This window comes from Capricornis sumatraensis, chromosome 14 (genome assembly GCF_032405125.1).
Source record: "Capricornis sumatraensis isolate serow.1 chromosome 14, serow.2, whole genome shotgun sequence".
In the NCBI taxonomy this organism is placed as follows: Eukaryota; Metazoa; Chordata; class Mammalia; order Artiodactyla; family Bovidae; genus Capricornis; species Capricornis sumatraensis.
Window position 1 is genome coordinate 83,242,792 of NC_091082.1, and position 20,738 is coordinate 83,263,529.

At 43.0% G+C, this 20,738-nt stretch overlaps 1 protein-coding gene across 2 annotated transcripts in view; it reads right to left on the reverse strand.

The window, feature by feature from the left end:
• The window catches only part of ASPM (assembly factor for spindle microtubules), a 61,318-nt gene extending 41,058 nt beyond the window's left edge, over positions 1–20,260 (reverse strand). For both annotated transcript variants that reach the window (XM_068986210.1, XM_068986209.1), the window contains exons 1-7: positions 19,964–20,260; positions 12,341–12,484; positions 10,720–12,211; positions 4,506–4,610; positions 3,618–3,764; positions 1,512–1,757; positions 1,168–1,235 (exon numbers count right to left, since the gene is read on the reverse strand). In XM_068986210.1, the coding sequence (XP_068842311.1) occupies positions 1,168–1,235; positions 1,512–1,757; positions 3,618–3,764; positions 4,506–4,610; positions 10,720–12,211; positions 12,341–12,484; positions 19,964–20,260 (2,499 nt within the window). The remainder of the gene's footprint in view (positions 1–1,167; positions 1,236–1,511; positions 1,758–3,617; positions 3,765–4,505; positions 4,611–10,719; positions 12,212–12,340; positions 12,485–19,963) is intronic.
• Positions 20,261–20,738: the final 478 nt, after the last annotated feature.

Consider the following 20,738-nt stretch of genomic DNA (forward strand, 5'->3'; position numbering starts at 1 on the left):
GCCTGGACAGGTAATGCACTTTGGGTAGAACTATGGATGCAGTGATGCCCACTACATCTAAGAGGAAGTTTCAAAAGGCACTGCACGTTTCTAACTCTCCCACGTTCTACCTCTGCCACAAAAGAGCTATACCCCAAATAGACAGGGCCTACTCTACCATCTGTGCCACCAGGGAAGCCCTAGACAGGTCTCCTTTAATTGAGGCTCTGGAACTTTTTGATATGTGAAGCATAGCCAGTTGATATGTAATTTTCTGATTAACTTTTCTTTGAAAGAAATGAGAAGTTGAATTTCAAATCATTGAAATAAGAATTAAAGTAAGAAATCTTAGCAAGTTCATTGTCTAGTTGGGTGACCATAGTGGGATTATCATTCATTCTCTCTACACCTCAATTTTCTAATAACTAGCCAGATAATTGTAAAGATTCCTTTTTAGTACAAAAGATTTTTCTATTCAAAAACTTAGAAAAAATTGAAGAATGGGATATTCCACATGACAAAGGTAAAAACCCTAAACAAGATACAGGAGTTCACCAGTAAAAGACTAAAAGAAATAGAAACACTGAGGGCTGGAATAAAAGAATATTTTTAACAGCCAACTCCTAGTGGCTTTCTAGTTCAGTTAGTTTTATCATTCTAAATATTACTGAACCATACACCATGTGAAAAACTCAAATTCTGATGTTTCCATGATTAGTGTTCCATCTAAATGTTTCTGGTGACTTCAGACTGGTGTGGATTCCAATCCTGGCCCTTCACAGGCATCCAGCAGGTCACTTACCATCTCAGCTTCTGTTCTGTCAGTGAAGTTGGAATAACAATAAATACTTCACTGGATTTTATAGAGATCTAAATTAGAAAATATATTTAATGTGTTTTAAACAACCTAGTATTATCATTGGTAAATGCTCAGAAAGGAGTTAACTATACTTGTTATTACATCTGGTACCAAATATTATATATATATGAAACTAACGGGAAAACTGCTATGTAACAAAATGGCAGTGATGTAGAATGACAGTCTATTAAGAGCATTCATGAAGGGACCTTAAATTTCATACTGAGATATTAAGTAATCAAATAATTTGAAAACTGAAACCATCATTTTATTAAAGAATCTTCTAAAAGTATATATATCTTTTTTCAAAAACTGAAAGGTGTACTTACCTCTAGGCCGATTCGTAGCCACAAAGGATTATATGACAATAGCCAATTCAGGACTTTCTGCCGTTCTCCTGAAACACATATGAAACACAAGTAAGCTCAGACCACTAATCAAATACGAGACAGTGAATACAGTTTCATGGAGAGAAATCAGAGACCAAAAAGGAACATCACATTATATGAAATATGGTAAAGTATACTTCCACTCTTTTATATATGTACATGATCTCGTTTAAGTCTGTGAACTTTTAGGTAGCAAAGTGAAACCACGTATATATTTGACTCTGAAAAACAATTTCTAGAGTGTTTTTAAAGAATTAATCTCAATATTTCTATAATCTTCTTACCCACATCTTTCCAGAGGTGCCTGTCTTTCCGAACAATTAACCGCCGAGCTTCGATTTCAATTTCAAGCTTTTTCATAGCCTTAACCATTTTTTCAGAAGTAAACAAGCGGCATGCGGCACGACGCAACCTGTTCAACCTGCACCGAGCTGTGTAAGCTCTGAGAGACACCTCGTCCTTGGTAGGAGCTTTCGGGACACTTATTTTACGTTGACTCTCTACTCCCAGGAGAAGAGTGGAAGCATTTACTGGGTCAAAATGAAAGAAAGGACATTTCTGGTTAAACGATACGTGCACCCACTTTAAAATCTAGCAATAAACGCAGCTGAAGGAGCCAAGGCAGAATCTACTCCCTGTGCCTTCTAGCCGGCTCCTCTCCTTCCCGCCTCAAAGTGCAGGTGTCGTCCTTCACCCAGAAGCTTAGGCGGTCCTATGCTGCGGCTGCTGCTAAGTTGCTTCAGTCGTGTCCGACTCTGTGTGACCCTATAGACAGCAGCCCACCAGGCTCCCTGATCCCTGAGATTTTCCAGGCAAGAGTACTGGAGTGGGGTGGCATTGCCTTCTCCGAGGCTGTCCTATAGTCGCAACCAATTGACTGTACCTGCAAACTGTATCCCAAATCTAACCTTTTCTTATAACCACTGTCATCCAGGTTCCATGATCTCCTCTAACCCAGACTCATGAGAGAGCCTCCTAGCTGGCTTCTCTGCTTCCATACACTTTATCAAAAGATAAGCTCCTAAAGGATGGGATTTGTTGGGAGGGAGTATAAGAGGGAGGGGACATACACATATCCATGGCTGATTCATGCTGATGTATGACAGAAACCAACACAATACTAAAAGCAATTATCTTTCAATTTTAAAAATAAATTTAAAAAGAATAATCATTAATAAAGTAATGGAAAACATCAAAAAGGTAAAAAGTCAATATGCTTGAATACATTTTAAAAAAAGTTATATTTCTCTATTCCAAAGAGAAATAGAAATAATATTTAAAAATAAATTAATAACGGTTTAAAAAAAGAATGTGATTTGTTAAAGTCAAATTTTGAAATGCAATTTGAATTTTCATAGAGCACATCTTCTCTCAAAGATGTTTTGTTTACTTTTGGAGAAAAAGCAAAGTACCTAATCAAAGGAAGAATTCCTATACACACTTCTCTAACAAATGCAGACCAGTGTCTGCTGGAACACTACAGCAAGAGGGAAATCGTCCCCCTTAAAGTCAGCCTGTGTGATGCCTGGGCAAGTTAAGTATTTTAAAGGGGTTTTCCTTATCTGGAGTTGAACTTATCTCTGTAACTTTTATGGGAGAGTAGCCCAAGTGAATCTTCCTTGTCTCAGGAGAAAATCCTTGAAATATCTGAAGAACACCATGTTTCCATCACATTCCATACTTTGAGTTTTTCTCTTTTCCAGAACTACAGTGAAATATTTTTAAAATTCCTCATATCCACTGGTTTTTGGACCTCTCATCATTACATACTTGGCCACAAACATCTTAAACAGGGTCCAGTAGAGACAATATCCCTAACAGGCCATACAAGACAAAATGACCCACCAGGACACTCCACTTTACTGATGCAGCTAAGACTGGACTGGGTTTCTAGGCAGCCATGTCTCACGGTTAATGCAGACTGAATCTGTCTAACAATAAAACCCATTCACTGGAAAGGCTGGAAATCACGCTGGCTGATGAGCAAAAAAAGTTCAGGACTTACAGCACAAAATTCTCTCACCTGCACAATAATGAGCATTTGTGTTAATGACCTAGTGTGCTGTGCCACTAACTACACTATGATACACTTGTGAAAGTGAAGTCACTTCAGTAGTGTTCAACTCTGCGACCCTACGTAGCCTGCTAGGCTCCTCTGTCCGTGGGACTTTCCAGGCAAGAATACTGGAGTGGGCTGCCATTTCCTTCTCCAGAGGATCTTCCCAATCCAGGGATTGAACCTAGGTCTCCCACCTTACGGGCAGACTCTTTACCATCTGAGCGACCAGGGAAGCCCAATAAATCTGTACAACTAAAGAATGAAAAAATCATGTTAAAAGTGACCCGTTAAAAAAAGTATTATCTAATTTAAACATTAACTTCATGTTTACCTTCAGAAATATTTGTCTGTACAGTGAAGTCGTCAGGAGTTAATATAAAATTTAGCCACCAAGTGAAGCCCTGTTCCTGCTTCTCCTTCCAGCGTTCATCATAAAATATGTTTTTTGCAGCAAACGGCATTGGATGTCTAGGTATACCTAGGAATACAGTTAGGTTAAGGCGTAAACATTTTTCCTTTAAATTATTATACAATCTATAGCAATAGCCGATCGTCAGCAAGATCACCTTTAAGACACTGAACGATGTTTGCTTTTCTACTTCCTACTGGAAGGAGCTGAAAGCACTGGGGTGTGCTGCGCTGTGCTCAGTCACTCAGTCGTGTCCGACTCTCTATGACCCCGTGTACTGTCGCCTGCCAGGCTCCTCTGTCCATAGAATTCTCCAGGCAAGAATAGTGGAGTGGGTTGCCCTCCTCCAGGAGATCTTCCCAACCTAGGGATCAAACCCAGGTCTCCTGCATTGCAGGCGGATTCTTTACCATTTGAGTCACCAGGGAAGCCCAAGAATACCGGACGGTTAACCTATCCCATCCCCAGGGAATCTTCCTGACCCAGGAATCGAACTGGGGTCTCCTGCATTGTAGGCAGATTTGCTACCAGCTAAGCTACTAGGGAAGTCCATTTTGGGGTATAAAATGTAGTAAAAGTAAAAGAGAAAAAGTAAGGCAGTACCTCCTGGTTATTTAGAAATCCCAAGAAAAGTGAATCAACTTCATTGAACTCTGAGAAAATATCCTAATTGTTATTGGGACACATACTTTAACAATTCTTCAAGGCTTTTATTCCATTAAAAAAAATCAATTCATTTCCATTTGAAATGCGACTAATGCTTCATTCACTATCAGTTTTTCAGAGACTTTAAAGATATTAAACACTTGCCTGCTTTTAGCGCTTTTATGAAGGTCAAGTTAGACTGAGCCACAGGAACAAAGGGTCTTGTCCTTTTATTTGTTTTAGAAGTAGGAGTTCTGTATCCTAATGAATCTACAATCGTGAGAAAAAGAATAGCATTTTAAAAGTAAAATAAACTCTGCAAATGAACTGCTATCAACTTAAAATTTGCACTCTCCAAAATCATATCCATTTAGCAGATGCTGAGTAACCACTATGTGCCAGGATATGAACTTGGGTAAATAAAACCTATCTCTGTCTGAAAGTTACAGACCAGAAACTACAAAGTATTTTGTGTCGACAGAAGCCATGACTGAGATTGAACCAGCTCACTGTGTGTGTGTGCGCCTGTGTGTGTATGTATATATACAACTAGGTGCTGGGAATGCAGAATGGAGAGATGTGGTTCCAGCCCTCAGGATGTTCTGGGTCCAGAACAGAGGAGTAGAAAGACTCACAGTACATTACATCAGAAGTACACGAGGAGCCTGGGACAAGGGGAGGCACCTGAAAGGCAGGACAGCCTCCTGGAGGGAGCATCCCTGAGCTGACCCTGCAGTGGACGTGACATACCAGGAACAGGGCCTCTGACTGAACTGCAAGGTGGTACCTGGAGCCAAGAACACAGACAAGAAAACCAAGACAAAAAAGAGGTTGGAAGAGGAAGAAAGGAATTAAAAAATATGAAAAATGACAGTGATGGCTAGTAGTTGAATACTTGCACCAGGCACTCTCAGAGTCTTGTAATTTAGGTTACTGATGTAGTCAGCACCAGAAATCTATCAGAAGTGCACCATCATCTTCTATGTTTTATGGAGCTTAGAGCAACTGTGCTGCTTGGTCAAGGTCATGCATGCTAGTAGGTAGCTGAGCTAGACAGTATGGCTCCAGAGCTTGCACTGTAACTCAGTTCCAAGTACCTGGTGGGCCAGTGAAGGATGAAGGTCCAAGCAGTCACACTGTCACATGTATTTCAGAAGATGGAATGGACAGTGGACTGGAGTCAAGACTAGAGACGGAAGCGAAAAGGAAGCAATCCCAGGGGCCTAAGTCAGGTATGATGAGAATTTAAAGGAACACAGAAGCGGTGGAGACAAAACCAGAGAAGAGCTGTTTTCACAGCAGAACTTGTAACAGGGCTTAAGGGATAGAGAATAAGAACCCTGATAGGTTCCCAGGCCTCACCCGGTGATGAAGTAGATGGTGGGTGGTACCTACAGGAGGTAGACAGTGTGGGGCACCTACACGAGGTAGATGGTAAGTGGTACCTACAGAAGGTAGATGGTGGTGGTGGGGCGGGGTGGGGGCCTACAGGGAAAGTACAGGAAAGTCACAGAGGAAAACAGCCTGTCCTGACGCAGCTCACTCCCTCAAAGGCGGGTTTCACACCAGCTTGTGCTGCTGCTCCATACAAACCAGGAGCTAATATTAATAATAAAGACAGAGGCGGGAAAGCTAAGGCCCAGGGCAGAACCCAGCCCACAGCTGTTTGTGTACAATCTGCAAGCTAAGAAGTTTTCACATTTATGAACACTAGTTAAAAACAAAATAGACCTCCAAACAGTTTTATTTCATGACACATGAAGCCAATATGAAATTCAGATCTCGGTGTCCATAAATAAAGTCTTCTTGGCACGGAGTCACAGCCGCTCATGTCCACACTGTCTGTGGCTGTTTCCCTGTTGGCAATGGCAGGGCCCAGTGGTTGTGACAGACGTCACATGAGCTGCCAAACCTGGATATTTACTATCTGGACCTTCAGAGAAAAAGTGCTCAGCTTTGACTTAGAAGAATTGCAAATCCATGCCAATTGTCAAAATAAGGAATATGACCACATTGTTACATAATATCTATTAGGTTATAAGTTTCTTTCCATCTTAACGTACTTAAAAATATGAGTTCCTCGCTCTGAAGGCTTGCACAAGCCAGTCCCTCCGCCTACAACCATTTTGTTCTGTGCGAGGCTTCCTTGGAAATGTCTCATGGCTTCTGGTCATTCCCATAAAGCCAAGTAAAGTGCCCTCATTTCTGCGCTTTCATGATTCCCTGGGCATAGCTCCAAGGATGGGCAGCGGCTGAGAACAGGAATGATGTCTTTTCTCCCAGTATCCACAGAGCCTAGAACAATGCATAGCACACAGCAGGTAACTTATCAGAGTTGAATAAATGCACCTTGAAAAACTGACTTCTTTCTCTGCAGACATTGCAGGGTCTTGCACATCACTATAAGAACCTGGCTTCCAGTGAGATGAAAGGCCATTGGGGGTATAGAAATGGAGCATGTTAGAATTCAACTGATGACTATTTTAAAAGCATTGCCCTGGCAGCTAAGTGGAAAACAGACTCCAGAGAAGGCAAGGGTGAAGGCAAGATCCAACAGGGGACCTGCAGAGACATAGGTTTGGATGGGGCCGTCAGTGATGGTGAGAAATTGACCCAGTTCTGAATGTACTTGGAAAGAAGACAGGATTTGTTGATGGACTGAATTTAGAATCAGGCAGACTGTCTGAATTTACTGAGAAAGGGTAGGAGAGAAACACACTTAGGGACACCCCAAGGTGTGGGGCCTGAGATGAGAGGAGATCATAACAGAAGCGTGTTGGACTGACACACCAGGGAGAGACGTCACAGGACTGGGGATGGCAAAGGACTGCTTTTAGACAAATTAAAGACGCTCACTAGGCAGTCAAGTGGAAATAAAAGACGTTGGATAAACGAGTCTACAGATGAGAGGTCCATCCTAAAGATGTAAAGCTGGAAGGCCTCCATGCAGAACTGAAAGCTGTGAAATGGCCTGAAAGCACTAAGGGAATGAGCAAAAGTGTGAAAAAGTTTCAGTGGTTGAGTCAAATTTAGAGGCTGGAGTGACAGACACAGAGGAGCCCCCAGGGAGGCGGGAAAAGAACCAGGAGGAAGTGGGAGTGGCAGGGTAAAGGGGTCCCAGAGAGAGAGGTTGCCTAATAGTTCAAGATGAAGACTGAGAAATAATCTCTGGATTCAGTGTGGAGGTGTTGATGACCTTGACAAAACAAGGTTTTACTAGAATCATCAAAATCTGGTTGAAGTGACTTCAACAAAGAGGAGAACTAGAAACAGCTAATAAAGCATCTTTCAAAGTGATTATTTTTGTTTACATTAAAAAGCACCTTTTAATTCAAGCATAATGTTTACATGGAAAAGTATACAGAATCAGTGAACTATCACAAAATGAACATGTAGGTTCTTTCAAGGAGTGTTGCTTACAAGAAAGCAGAAAGATGCTGGGTGTGAATGGATATGTGGTATTAATGAGAAGTCTTTTTTTTGGGGGGAGATGGAGGTAAGAACAGCACTTTGTGCATGAATCGTGAAATGTGCATGAATTTGTGAAATGACCCGATATGGAGTAAAACCCTGGAGATGTGGGGAAAGGCAGCTGCTAAAACATCGACCATGTAGACAGCTGGGGTCTTCACTGTTACCGTAAAGAGCCTGCCTCACTGGCGCACAGACCTCTCAGGCTGTCACAGGATGGGAGGCAGCAGGGGAAGGGAACACAGCGGGTGATGGATGCTGTGGAACTTTCCGCAGCACCTCTGCGTCCTCAGTGAGACAGGAAGCAGGCTGTCAGCTTAGGTGAGGACCAGAGCACCAGCTCCTGAGCCCCCTGCCTAGGAGAACCCCAGCCTGACCACTCACTCCCCGTGATCTCAGGCAAAGACTCAGCTTCTGGATGTGGAGGTTTCCTGACTTGAGCGTGTACTCATGACAACGTCTACTCAGTCTGACTGCTGTAAGTATGAGAGGAGCTATCAGCAAGGCACTCACAGCGGGGGCTGCGGGGAACGCAGGCAGTAAACACTGGCTGCTTGTCCTCGGAGGGGGAAGGAGGTGCTCGAGGTTTCAGGACCAAAAGGGAGGGGGGCAGTAGTCTGCAGCAGAGAGATAAAGTCAACAAAGCAGGACGACAGAACCGAGAAGAGCTGCGTGCTTCCAGGAGATGAGCGGTCACGGTCCAGCAAGGTGCAGGCACAGAGCTGGCCTGGGAACTGGAATGTGCCAGGCAAGCACGAAGACGGAACAAGGGGTTACCATGAGCCGTGAAGGCCAAGCCAAGTGAGAAAATGATGACAGGTCAGAGGTGAGGGCTGGGGAAATGGAGGCAGATTCATTGGCTTTTAGCGAAAACGCAGAAATCCCAGCAAGGGAGATGCTCTAAGAGTGCGGCCTAAGGAGGCTGGAACTCACAGGCCAGGGTACTGGAAGGATCTCCTTCAAGGATCTTGAAATCATAAAGACGCATCATAAAGTAGAGGTTTTAGAGAAGGTCTTATGAGCCAAATGTAAAAATTCTCAGTCATTTCTCCCTGTAACAAGGAGAACTCAAGGCAGGGTGGTATGGAAACTGAGCTTCAAGTTGTCTGTGGCCCCTTTGCTTTCTTGTCATCTGTTTCCAGGAAGAAAAGAGAAGCAGCAGTCTGGAAGCAGGTATGAGACGGTGGGTGGTCCACGGTCCCGGGAGGTTCCGGGTCAGAGGAGCAGGAGAGAAGGCGTGTTCTCAGGAGAGGGCCAGGTCAGGGCGGGAACAGGAGGAGGGTGCATCCAGCAAAGACAGATGGGAAGGAAGGCGGTGAGTCCAGAGCACCCGGGCACTGCAGAGAGCTGGGGAGATGCAGAAGGTGGTTCCAACCGGGGAGTGTACAGAGAAGCGAGCTCAAGTACTCGGGTGTGACATTTCCTGTCAGTCCTGGAATCCCTTAAAATTATCTGTTTTGTAGCCTGTGTGGTTTGTTTTCCTGCCTGGACCCTGACTGGCATCTGAGGCAGTCTGGCATTAGTCCTGACGGTTTCTGAGGCAGACAGGGGTGGGATGGGTGAGGGGTGGGGAAGGAATGGTGAGGTTCCTCCTAAAGGAAAGAGGAGCTCGGGGGCCTTGTCTTCATCCCTGAATAAGGGCCAAGTAAAGGCTAAGGAGAACGACGTCCCTGGGGGAAGGCCCCCTCTGCGTCCCCTGAGACAGTGTGATGTGGGCCAGGTGCGCACGGGGCCCTCACTCTGGGGCCTGGACTAAGGGGAGGCTCGCTCAGTACTTCCCCGGGTGCGACACTTGCAGGGGGAGCAGAGCACTCTGTCAGCAAGACAAGCACGGAGGGGCTTCCCTGACGCTCCAGTGACTGAGACTCCATGTTCCCAGTGCAGGGGCCCAGGATCGATCTCTGGTTGGGGAACTAGATCCCACTTGCCACAACTAAGAGTTTGCGTGCCATGTGTCCAGGGAAAGACATGGTCCAAAAGGATACCTGCAGCCCAGTGCTCACTGAGGCAGGTTACAGTAGCCAGGACATGGACACACAGTCTAAACCGACAGAGGAACGGATAAAGAAGACGTGGCACATACAATGGAGTATCACTCAGCCGTTAAGAAGGATGAAATAGCGTCATTTGCGGTAATACGGGTGGGCCTAGAGAGTGTCGTCCTGAGTGAAGTGAGTCAGACAGAGAGGGAGAGATATCTTATGACATCCCTTATATGTGGAATCTAAAAAGAAATCATATCAATGAACTTACAAAAGAGAGACTCACAGACTTAGAAAATGAACTACAGCTGCTGGGAGGGAAGGCATAGTTAGGGACCTTGGAAAAGTTAAGCACACACTGCTCTATTTAAAATGGATGACCAACAAGGACCTATTGTATAGCACATGGAACTCTGCGCAACTTTATGTGGCAGCCTGGATGGGAGGGGAGTTTACGGGAGAATGGATACATGTAAATGTACGGCTAAGTCCCTTCAGCTGTTCATCTGAAACTATCACAATGTTATTAATCGGCTATACCCCAATACAAAATAAAACTTTAAAGTTTCAGGGAGAAAAACGAGTTCGCATGCTGCAACTAAGACCTGATACAACCAAATAAACAAATATGTTAAAATATTTTTTTAAAATATAAAGACAAGCATTTTAACACAATAGTTTTTAAAAATTACTGCAGGAAAAACCATGATGAACGAAACATCAAAAATGTAAATAAGAATGAGATCACAGTGATTTCAGAATTCGGCCCTACTCTACATCTGACTCATCTTCCACTAAAGCCAACCGGTGAATGAAAAGTACAAGTTGATTCAAGCTTCTCAATAGCAATTTACTGAACCAAAAGAAATAGAAAATATCCCCCATATAGGTATACTTTCATGAAAGATTTTGTGAACGAGACTCACCTGTTTTCCTCTTCAGGTTTACTTTCTCTCTGTGGCTAACACGTTTCAAGGAGGAGGTTAGCACTTTGTGTGTGTGTTTAACAGTTGATGTTTTAGATGCCACAGGAGAAAAATGGGTCCTTTTGACTTCTTGCACTTCCGAGGATTCTGTAACTCTTACCCTCACATTTTCATCTCCTGTGTGTCCCTCACTCTTTCTTTTACGAGCAACTGAAGCTGCCTTGCAGGGAGGAGATACAATGTTTTTAGAGCTCTTAGGTCTGCTCGGTATTAAATCTCTAGTTGGAAGAAAAGGATGAAAATCATCTTTCTCTTTTTGATCATCTGTTTCTTTTTCACAGTCACCCACTACGACATTGAGACATCTTTTTGCCTTTGGTTTAACAGTCTCCATTTGGTGTTCTACAGCGCAAGTGGGCTTTCTTTTAGTCACAGTGGCAGAAAGTATTGGGCGTCTCTTAATAGGTTTTTCACGGCTGTGACTAGAAATATCCTGAACTGCCGAAAATTTAGGCTGGTTCTGTTTTTTAAAAGTGTAAGAGTTTGACATCACTTCTAAAGCTTTGGATGCTTCAAAAGTAGCTTTTGGAGATTCTAACTGCTGACATTCAGAAATACAAGTTACAGCTGCGTTTTTTCTCTCGTCTTGAGGAGGCTGTGAGTCCTGAAAACGTCCAGTTGATAATGGCAATTGACATGTTTGCTGAGATATACATATATATGCCATATTATCTTTTAAAAATTGATTTGGGGAGAGAATCGGGTTGACGGACTCTGTTTCTAGATCCTCACTTAGTCCATAGTTATCATTTATGAAAGAATCTGGACTTAGAATTTTCCGACAGATTTCATGTACCCTTTTTGATTCCAAAAGCACAGGCCTTGTATTACCTTTCACAAACATATCTGGTGAGAGGCACTTCACGAATTCTGGTTCATTATTAGATGCATGGCTGTTATTCACAAAAGAATCCGGACTTAGAAAATGTCCTTGGCTTTGTGTGATGTTCAAACTTGAAGAATAATTTGGGGTAAGAGTAAGTTTACCGTTCTCTTCAGTTTGACTATTAACATTGTCTATGGAGTCAAAGGAGGTTTCAGTTATGCCTTTCTCATTAAAATGAAAATCTTTTGCAGTGTTGGCACCGTCTGCTTTCTCCAGTTCCCCATTTTCAGAAGCAGGAAGGGACGTGTAGGTCGTAGAGCGACGAACATGAAGTGGCAAGCAGGTCTCCCTGTGGCACTCTTGGAAAGCGGGGCTGATAGGTGATATGGGGAGTTTATTTTCTTCAAGGATTAAAGGATTGCTTTCCGGTGGGGAACAGTTTCCATTTGTAGCCAGATTCTCACAGGCTTGTAGCGGGCTCCTAACTTTGTCAGCTTTGGGGGAAACATTAAATGTTTTATTCACATTTTGAATATTTGAAACCTTCTTGTTATGTCTTGAAGAGGCCGATACTTTCTTCTTATTAATAGTATCCCAAAGAGTCCTCTGCAAAAATAAGCAAAACATACAGATTAAGTTGATAACTATTGAATACTACCTGTAAGCAATATTATGAATAATATGATTTTACATATTATTTCCTAGAGTAAATACAGAATGATGAAAACTTATTACCTTTTTCTTTTTCGGCTCTTCTGCATTTCCTAGTAATATAGCTTGGTGTTTCAGAATATCATTTACAAGAAATGTCATGGTCTCTCTTACTCGGCCTCCTTTTAACGGTGTCCAGGTAATAGAAACAACAATTTTTTCTTTAGGCTATAACCAAAAGAACACATTTTAAATTACTATAACAATATTGATTTATAACAACACAAACATGGACTGCAGCCCACCAGGCTCCTCCGTCCATGGGATTTTCCAGGCAAGAGTACTGAAGTGGGATGCCATTGCCTTCTCCACATAACAGTAGTGATTTATAACAACACAAACGTATTCTATATTATATACAAATGGGGCTTCCCTGGTGGCTCAGACAGTAAAGAAACTGCCTGCAATGCAGGAGACCCAGGTTCGATCCCTGGGTAAGGAGGATCCCTTGGAGAAGGACATGGCAACACACTCCAGTATTCTTGCCTGGAGAATCCCATGAACAGAGGAGACTGGTGGTCTATTGTCCGTGGGGTTGCAGAGTTGGACACAACTGAGCAACTAACACCCCCATCATCAATAGAAAGAATACAGTAGAGGATTAATAATTGTTACTCACCAACATTTAACAAGTCAAATGTATCTTCCTATCCTACCTCATTTCATTCTAAGGAAAAAGGCTACCAGTAATAACAAAGTTCACAACAAAATAAAATTATAATAAACTCTTAATTGTATATGAAAGCAGTGGAACAGAGAGTCTACGAATCACTTTATTTTAGTTCAGTGGTTTTTAAAAATTTAATCACATTATTTCTGCTTCTTTAGACTATGTACAGAACTTCCATTTCAAATATAAATACCTTATATGAGAAAGACATCTTCAGAAAGAAATGTAAAGATGATCAGCTAAATTCTTTGCTCCTCACAAGCTTCTCTAAAGTCCATAGCACCATTACTGATACTCCAGGCCTAGTTTCAGGTATCTAACATAACTATTCTGAATCTCACATCCCTAGGAAGCAGATACTGTCATGACGCATGTTTTATAGATGACGTAATCAAGGTTCAGGAAGCTTTACGAATTCTGCAGCCCCGAGAAACAAGGAGTAATTTCAATTTTCAAATCTTAAGAAATACATTTCATGAGGCTATAGCCACCATGAAGAGTGCTTCTTCTAATGGATCTGGGAAAGGTAAATTAAAAACCTTCTGAAAGTGATCCACCATTCTGGATGCCATTAAAAACATTCATGATTCATGAGAAGAGGTCAAAATGTCAACATCAACAGGGATCTGGAAGAAGTTGATTTCAATCTTCCAGAATGACTTTGAGGGGTTCAAGACTTCAGCAAAGGTGCAGATGTGGTAGAAATAACAAGAGAACTTGAATTTTAAGAGGGAAGAATAAATCCCACTCCACAGTAGATCTGTTTCTTTTACTTTAAAGGTTGTATTCCTTTGCTTTTGTACAAGTTAAGAATGTTGCAGGTAACTTGAAACATACAGGAGAGCCCATTCTCAAGGCTCTGACCTTTAAGTGTTACACTTTCCCATTAAGATAGAGATTAAAAAGTTGTAGAACAGAGAACAGCATTTGTCCTGTTAGGGGTTTATGGGAACATCATGACCTGACCTATAGGGACAGCTGCAAGAACAAAGGATTCTGACACCAAGAAGTTTCTACCAACCAACCACATACCCTCCTCTTAAAAAAAAAAAAAAATGAAGATCCACTGTCTTTTTGGTCAGCTGAATTTCCATATAATGTCACTACTCCTTGCCCCAACAGCTCATCTCTAGGATTATTAGCCTATTGCATGGTGAGCAGTACAAGTGTGGACTCAGTAACAGATTTAGAAGTATCTGAGGATGTGACTGAAAAGCTGCAGTTTCATGATAAAACTTGAATGGATGGGAAGTTGTTTCTTACGGATGAGCAAAGAGACTGGTTTCTTGAGGTGGAATCTACTCCTGGTGAAGAGGCTGTGGAGATTATTGGAATGATGACAAAGGATTTAGAATATTACATAAACTTAGTCGGGAAAACAGAGCAAGGCTGAAGAGGAGAGACTTTTCATTTTGAAAGAAGCTCTGCTGTGGTGAAACAGTGCTGCAGGCTACAGAGAAATTATTCGTGAAAGGAAGAGCCAATCAGTGCAGCACACTTCACTGCAGTCTTACATTAAGAAATTGGCACAGTCACCCCAGCCTTCAGCAACCACCACCCTGACCAGTCAGCAGCCACCAACATCAAGGTCAGACCTTACAACCACAAAACAGGTATAGTTTGCAGAAGGCTCAATTGACTGTTAGTATCTTTTAGTAGTAGTCTTTTTAGTTGAGATACATATATCGTCTTCTTCAACATGAGGCTATAGTACACTTAAAAAATTACAGAATAGTGTATACATAAATTTTATATGCACTGGGAAACCAAAAAATTCATGTGACTCATTTTTCTATGATTTTCATTCTGTTGCAGTGGTCTGGATGAGAACCCACAATATCTGAGATCTGCTTATACTTAATGGGCTTATCTTTCAAATTTCATTGTCACTGAGATTCAGATGAAATTGTCTGTTTAGGATAAATTCAGGAGTGCGAATTCTTACTACTTGCTTCTCAATTTATACATAATTTTTTTTTTAATTTAAAAGGGGGAGTTCCTTCTAAAGAAGGAACTATTGAACAAATGGTTATTGAATGCCTAATGGCATACATAGTACCTGACACAGAGGAGGCGTATGTTAAATATTTAAGTGACAAAATTATTGAGTGAATGAAAAACACACATGGCCTCTGGTCTCATGGACACTATATTCTGCTCAATAAAAGAAATGACAAAATCTAAGTAAAAAGATAAGTTCAAAAATACAAGTCCCCAGTACTGTCATCAATGAAACAAAAAAATGTTGAGAGGCACAGCAACAGTGAAGGGAACCATAAATTCTAACTGGCTAATAAGAGATTATAATAATTATAATATTTAAGCTAAAACAAAGTGTAAGAATGAGCTGGACACACAGAGCTAAGTGAAAGTAGCTTAATTGTGTCCAACCCTTTGAGACCCCATGGACTGTCCATGGAATTCTCCAGGCCAGAATACTGGAGTGGGTAGCCTTTCCCTTCTCCAGGGGAGCTTTCCAACCCAGGTATTGAACCCAGGTCTCCCACACTGCAGGCAGACTCTTTACCAGCTGAGGCACAAGGGAAGCCCAAGAACACTGGAGTGGGTCACCTATCCCTTCTCCAGGGGATCTTCCCAACCCAGGAATTGAACCGGGGCCTCCCATATTGCAGGTGGATTCTTTGCCAACTGAGCTGTCAGGGAGAAGCAGTTCAGAAGGTACCAGCACATGCATAGCCCAGGAACCAGAGGGTTAGGGTTACAGTTAGGGCTGCCTCGTAGGACAACCCCAGAGATAGAAGACCAGTGTGGCTTAATAGTAGTGAGAAGGCAAATGAGCCGTGATACATGACGCTGGAGAGAGAAGCAGAGGGCTTCTGTATATCTGAAACCTCTTTAGCGGATCTAAACATTGTAAACATTACTTAGGTGTACATTTGGCTTCAGGTTTTGTTTTGCTTGTTTGCCTGTTTTCTTTAAGGCATACCAAAATGAAGTTCAAGTCTTTTTATCCTTAACTGAAGGCTTAATCCTGTAACCTAGGAGAGTACATCAGGAAAAAAGATGCTCAAAATGTTCCTCCCCTTTCCTCTTTCCTGCCTTCTCCCCTCCATCCACTCTCCCATGAGGAAGTCCTTCTTTAATCTGTAACAGTCCACAGACTGAGGCACTGACAGCAAGTCAGTTCTGAGAGACACTTAAAAGGGATTGATAACTGATACCCGCTTTTCGGACTGTGATGGTGATAGTCTATCTACAAAACTTGACTTTTTATGGAGACAAATACTCTCAGAGGTGTAAAAACTGAGATAAAACATGAAGCATTTTGCTTTTTCCCCTTGGTAAGTCTTCATTTGGATTCCCTACCCATTTCTCCCTTGCTTTCAACCTCTTAGTAACTCAAACAAAACAAATGAGGGAACTGATCTGTTCTATATTTTCTTTTAAATACCTTCAGGAATGGCAGTCTATGCATCACTGTTAATCTTTTTGAACAGAAGCATTGCCGAATGTCTGAGATAAGAGTGATACTATTTTATCTGGATTCTAAGAGAGACATTAGAAAGTCAGGATAGCAATTTAAAATGTGTACTGCTTCTCTCCTTGGGGAGGAAATTTTTAAAAGCTGGGAATCAGTGAACAAAATCACTTGTCATTTCCCTCAAGTCCTAAGATTCTGCAGTCTTTGTTTACACACTCCCTTATTAGTGACAAATCAGAAAATGATAGTTGTAGCCAGTGACAATGGAAGGTACGTGGTTATTAACTGAATCTGGCTCGCCCCCTGGTGGCCATAACTGCAATGAATAGAACAGTCTCAGAAGCCCAGAGGTGAAGAGAGGGAGGGAAGAGTCAGGTTTGGGGCTGCTATTAAGCCAGTTCATCCAAGTCTTCCAGTCAGATCAAAATAGCATCACACTCACTGCAGACAGAAGAAAGATGGCTTATTTTATTAAAGGAGTGCAAGTGGCCTCGTGTTAGTTTCTACTCATCTGTCACAGAAGCTCATATTCCCATAACTGGCACCAATGAGTCTGTTAAACCGTCCAGTTAAATTTTTCACACACCTGGCTACAGGAATCACTTTGAGGGGTTTGTGGAAAGTAAAGATGCCCTGGCCCTCCCCATGTCCTCCCAGGAGTGATGCTGAAGCAGGGTCCTGGTACCTGTGGTTGTTCAAAGCTCACCAGGAGGTAACGTGCAGCCAGGATGGACACAGAGCTGAACTCCATTCAGTGTGGGGGTGGTTTAGTCGCTAAGTCATGTCCAGACTCTTGAGACCCTGTGGACTGTAGCCTGCTAGGTTCCTCTGTCCATGGAATTCTCCAGGCAAGAATACTAGAGAGGGTTGCCATTTCCTTCTCCAGGGGACCTTCCCAACCCAGGAATCAAACCTGGATCCCCTGCAGTGCAGCCAGATTCTTTACCAACTGAGCTACAAGGGAAGCGTTTAATGTGGCAGGTGGTGATTTTAACTATCATTATGAAGACTCAGACCCAAATGACACACCCCCTACATGACAGCCGTTATGGGCAGATTCTAGCACACCAGTATTATCAAAATTTTAAAAAGCATGATTTGGAGAGTAAGAGAAACCCAAACGATTATTTAAAATTTTTTTCCCTTTGTTCTCAGTTTTATAAGCTGAATGTCTCACAAAGTACCTGGCAAAAAGTAGGTGCATGAAAAATACAGTTTTTAATGTATCATGGGGAAAAAATAGATAAGTACACCAAAAAAAAAAAAAAAAAGTTTTTTCCTTGAAAAGGGCTGTCCATAAATCTGCTCTGCAAAAAATATCCTGAATGAGTCTCTGGTCCTTCATTCCTTTTCAGGCCTAGATACATTGTATTGTAGACCTATTTTTCACTAACTGTGAAGTCATTCTCTGGCAGGTATAACACTTTACCTCATGGTTCTTGAGATGCCATCTGCATAAAAAAGATCTTGTTTAAAATGCAGTTTTCTGTATATAACCCCAGAGATTTGCATTAGCAAGTGTGGAGTGATGAGCAGAAATCTCCCATATTACAAGCAATCCAGACAACTCTGATGTGAGTGGTTGAGGCATCTCAGAGACATGCTGCTTAGGCGTACGGTGACATGCTAATTCACCAAGGGTGTGTTTTAGACAAGGGATGTTCACTTAGGTATTTTCTACTATTGTGCTTTTCAAAATGTGGACCAGTAGCAGAGGCATCACCTGGGAACTTCTGAGAAAAGCACATTCTAGTTGTCCTCTGCACATATGGAATCAGATTCTGAGTGGCCCCAAGTATTTTACCCTTAGGTGATTCTGATGCCCTCAGATTTAGAACCACCACTCTCCTCAAAACATCCCATCCTTCTTGGTGCCTATCTGATGCAGCTTCTCCTTGTCCTTAGAATTTCCCCTCATCCTCCTAACATATGTCTTTAGGAAGGAACCATGCCTCCTGTCTTTGAATCAATATAAGTGAAAGTGCACGGGATTTAAAGACCTGGATGAGAATCCCAACTGTGTCAATCGCCAAGAATAAAACTATGCGTAAATGTTTTCCACCCTCTGAGCATATTTCCTCATTAAAAATTAAGAATGGAACATTTATTCAGGACACAGTCAAGATCTTTGCTTGAAGCTTTCTCTCATTTGAGCACCATGCACAGCTTTAGCTGGCATTATTTCCAACTGATAAACGAGAAAATAGAGACTCAGAAGACTGAACCGAGCTGCCTAACTCTGACCCACTGCACACAAACCCTGTGACAGTGGCGCCTTATCCTCTAATGTAAATAATGACTCCATGAGTTTGTTGTAAGGATGAAATAAGGCAACAGACTTGAGAACAATTTGTAAAAGGTAAACATTATGTTTGTATGTGTTATCTTAGTGGTTGAGTGGAATCAACACACCCAAACCTGAAGCTGAGGGAAACCAACAGGTAATAAAAGACAAGCTTTGTTTTAAAGCAGAAACCATAAAACATCACAAACATATGGTTTCAAAGAACAGTTAACTTTTATAATATAAAAGTATAATTCTAAAAAAAGATTCAAAAACTTTAGTCCCACAAAACAAAAAAAAATAAGTAGAAGTATAGTGTAGATAGAAAAAACAAGTATTTGTTTTCCCACAAAAAGAAAAGCAAATATTTATAAACTAGAGGGGAAGGGCAGGTTCTTAACTGTAGCTGAACAAGTGCTTAAGTCAATGGACCTCAGCTTAGAGCCTTGTATCACTGCGTTAGGAAGCGGTTATTTAGACAAGGAGTGGGACTCTCAGCTAATTTTTTTTTTTCTTCTCACACTTTCAGAGGTTCTAACCAATGGAAAGACTACTGCAGTCCAAATAAGGATGTAAATTCTCTAGATTTTGATGACAGGAATGGGAGCTTGACTGTGCCCAATGTAATGCAGAAAAGCTACCCTGGAAATCCTTAAAACGGCAGTCACAAAATTAAATTTGAATCACCATTAAAACTACACTACAGCAAAGGAGAAAACAAAAGATTAAAATAATAAAGTGTGCATACTTGTTGAAAACACCCCTGAGAAAGTGTTTTTGATTTTGTTGCTATTTGGCCAAAACGAAGCTCACCAGAAGAGTAGTTACTCTGACACTCCATGGAGCCAGTTTCCCTTTAGAAACTAAAGCGCATATTAAGATGACTGACAGAAAGCAATTTAAAAACCCTACTCTCATCAGAGTACTCCTGGCAATCTTAAATGCAGACAGGAAAATGGATAGATGGATGAATAGATGAGAGATAAGAATATTAATTGTAAACGTGCCATCCACTCCTCTAGAACTGCCAATCTGCTCGAGGCCCTAAGTCAAGGCAGGAATGTGCTCCGAAGGATGTCCGGCGCGGGCGCTGTCACCGCAGGGTCCCCGCCCACCCGGGCTCCTCTTGCCCCGGGGACGGGCTCACCAGCGTCTGAGGGAATGAATCACTCGGCTTTTACTCAGGTCCGCTCCTGCCCCTTCCGAGCCCGGCTCCCGGAGCGCGGCGTGGAGGCCGCACCCCTCTCCTACCTGCAGCACGAAGGCGCTCGGCCAGATCGTGAAGCCGCGTTCGGCGGCGGGGCCGCGGGACAGCCGCACGGCGGCCGCCTCCTCGTTGGGGTTGTCCAGGGTCAGGGGCAGCGTCCGCGAGGCTCCCAGGCGCACGTCCCCGAAGCAGAGGAAGGGCGACCTGCAGAAGTGGCTGAGGGACAGGACGGCCGGGGACGCCGCCTCCTCCTCGGCGCGGGGACCCCTCGGCCCCGCCCGCGGCCTCGGCTCCGGCGGGCTCCGCTCCCAGCAGCCGCGACCCCGCTGCCAGGTCGCCATCGAGGCCTCTGGGTGCGCCCGGCTGCTCCGAGCGGCCTCCGCAAGAACGCCCACCGCCTCCCCTCAAGGAGCTGTGGGGATCGAGAAAGAACTCGCCCCCTTTCTTGTCCAGTTGCTAGGACCCAGGAAGGCGTCCGGACGCACAAACTCAAACTGGAGAGAGAAGCAAACTGAGAAGGGGTTTTGCCCCGTTTAAAATTCCCGCCTCCACCAATGGGCTTCCCAGGTTCCGCCCACCTTCAAGCGGGACCAATCGGTGAGCAACAGTGCCAGCCAATGAGAAGCCGGCGCCTTATTTAAACGTGGCGGCGACGGTGACGGGTAGCTCTCGCTGAGGAGACGGCTTATGGTAGCTGGGTCTCGGCTGCCTCTGAGGAGTGGAGCTCAGGCTCGGAGTACACCTTTCGGTTTTGTGAACAGGTTGGTGGAAGCGAAGAAAGTCACAGCACTTCCTCCGGAAATGCAGCTGTCTTGGCGG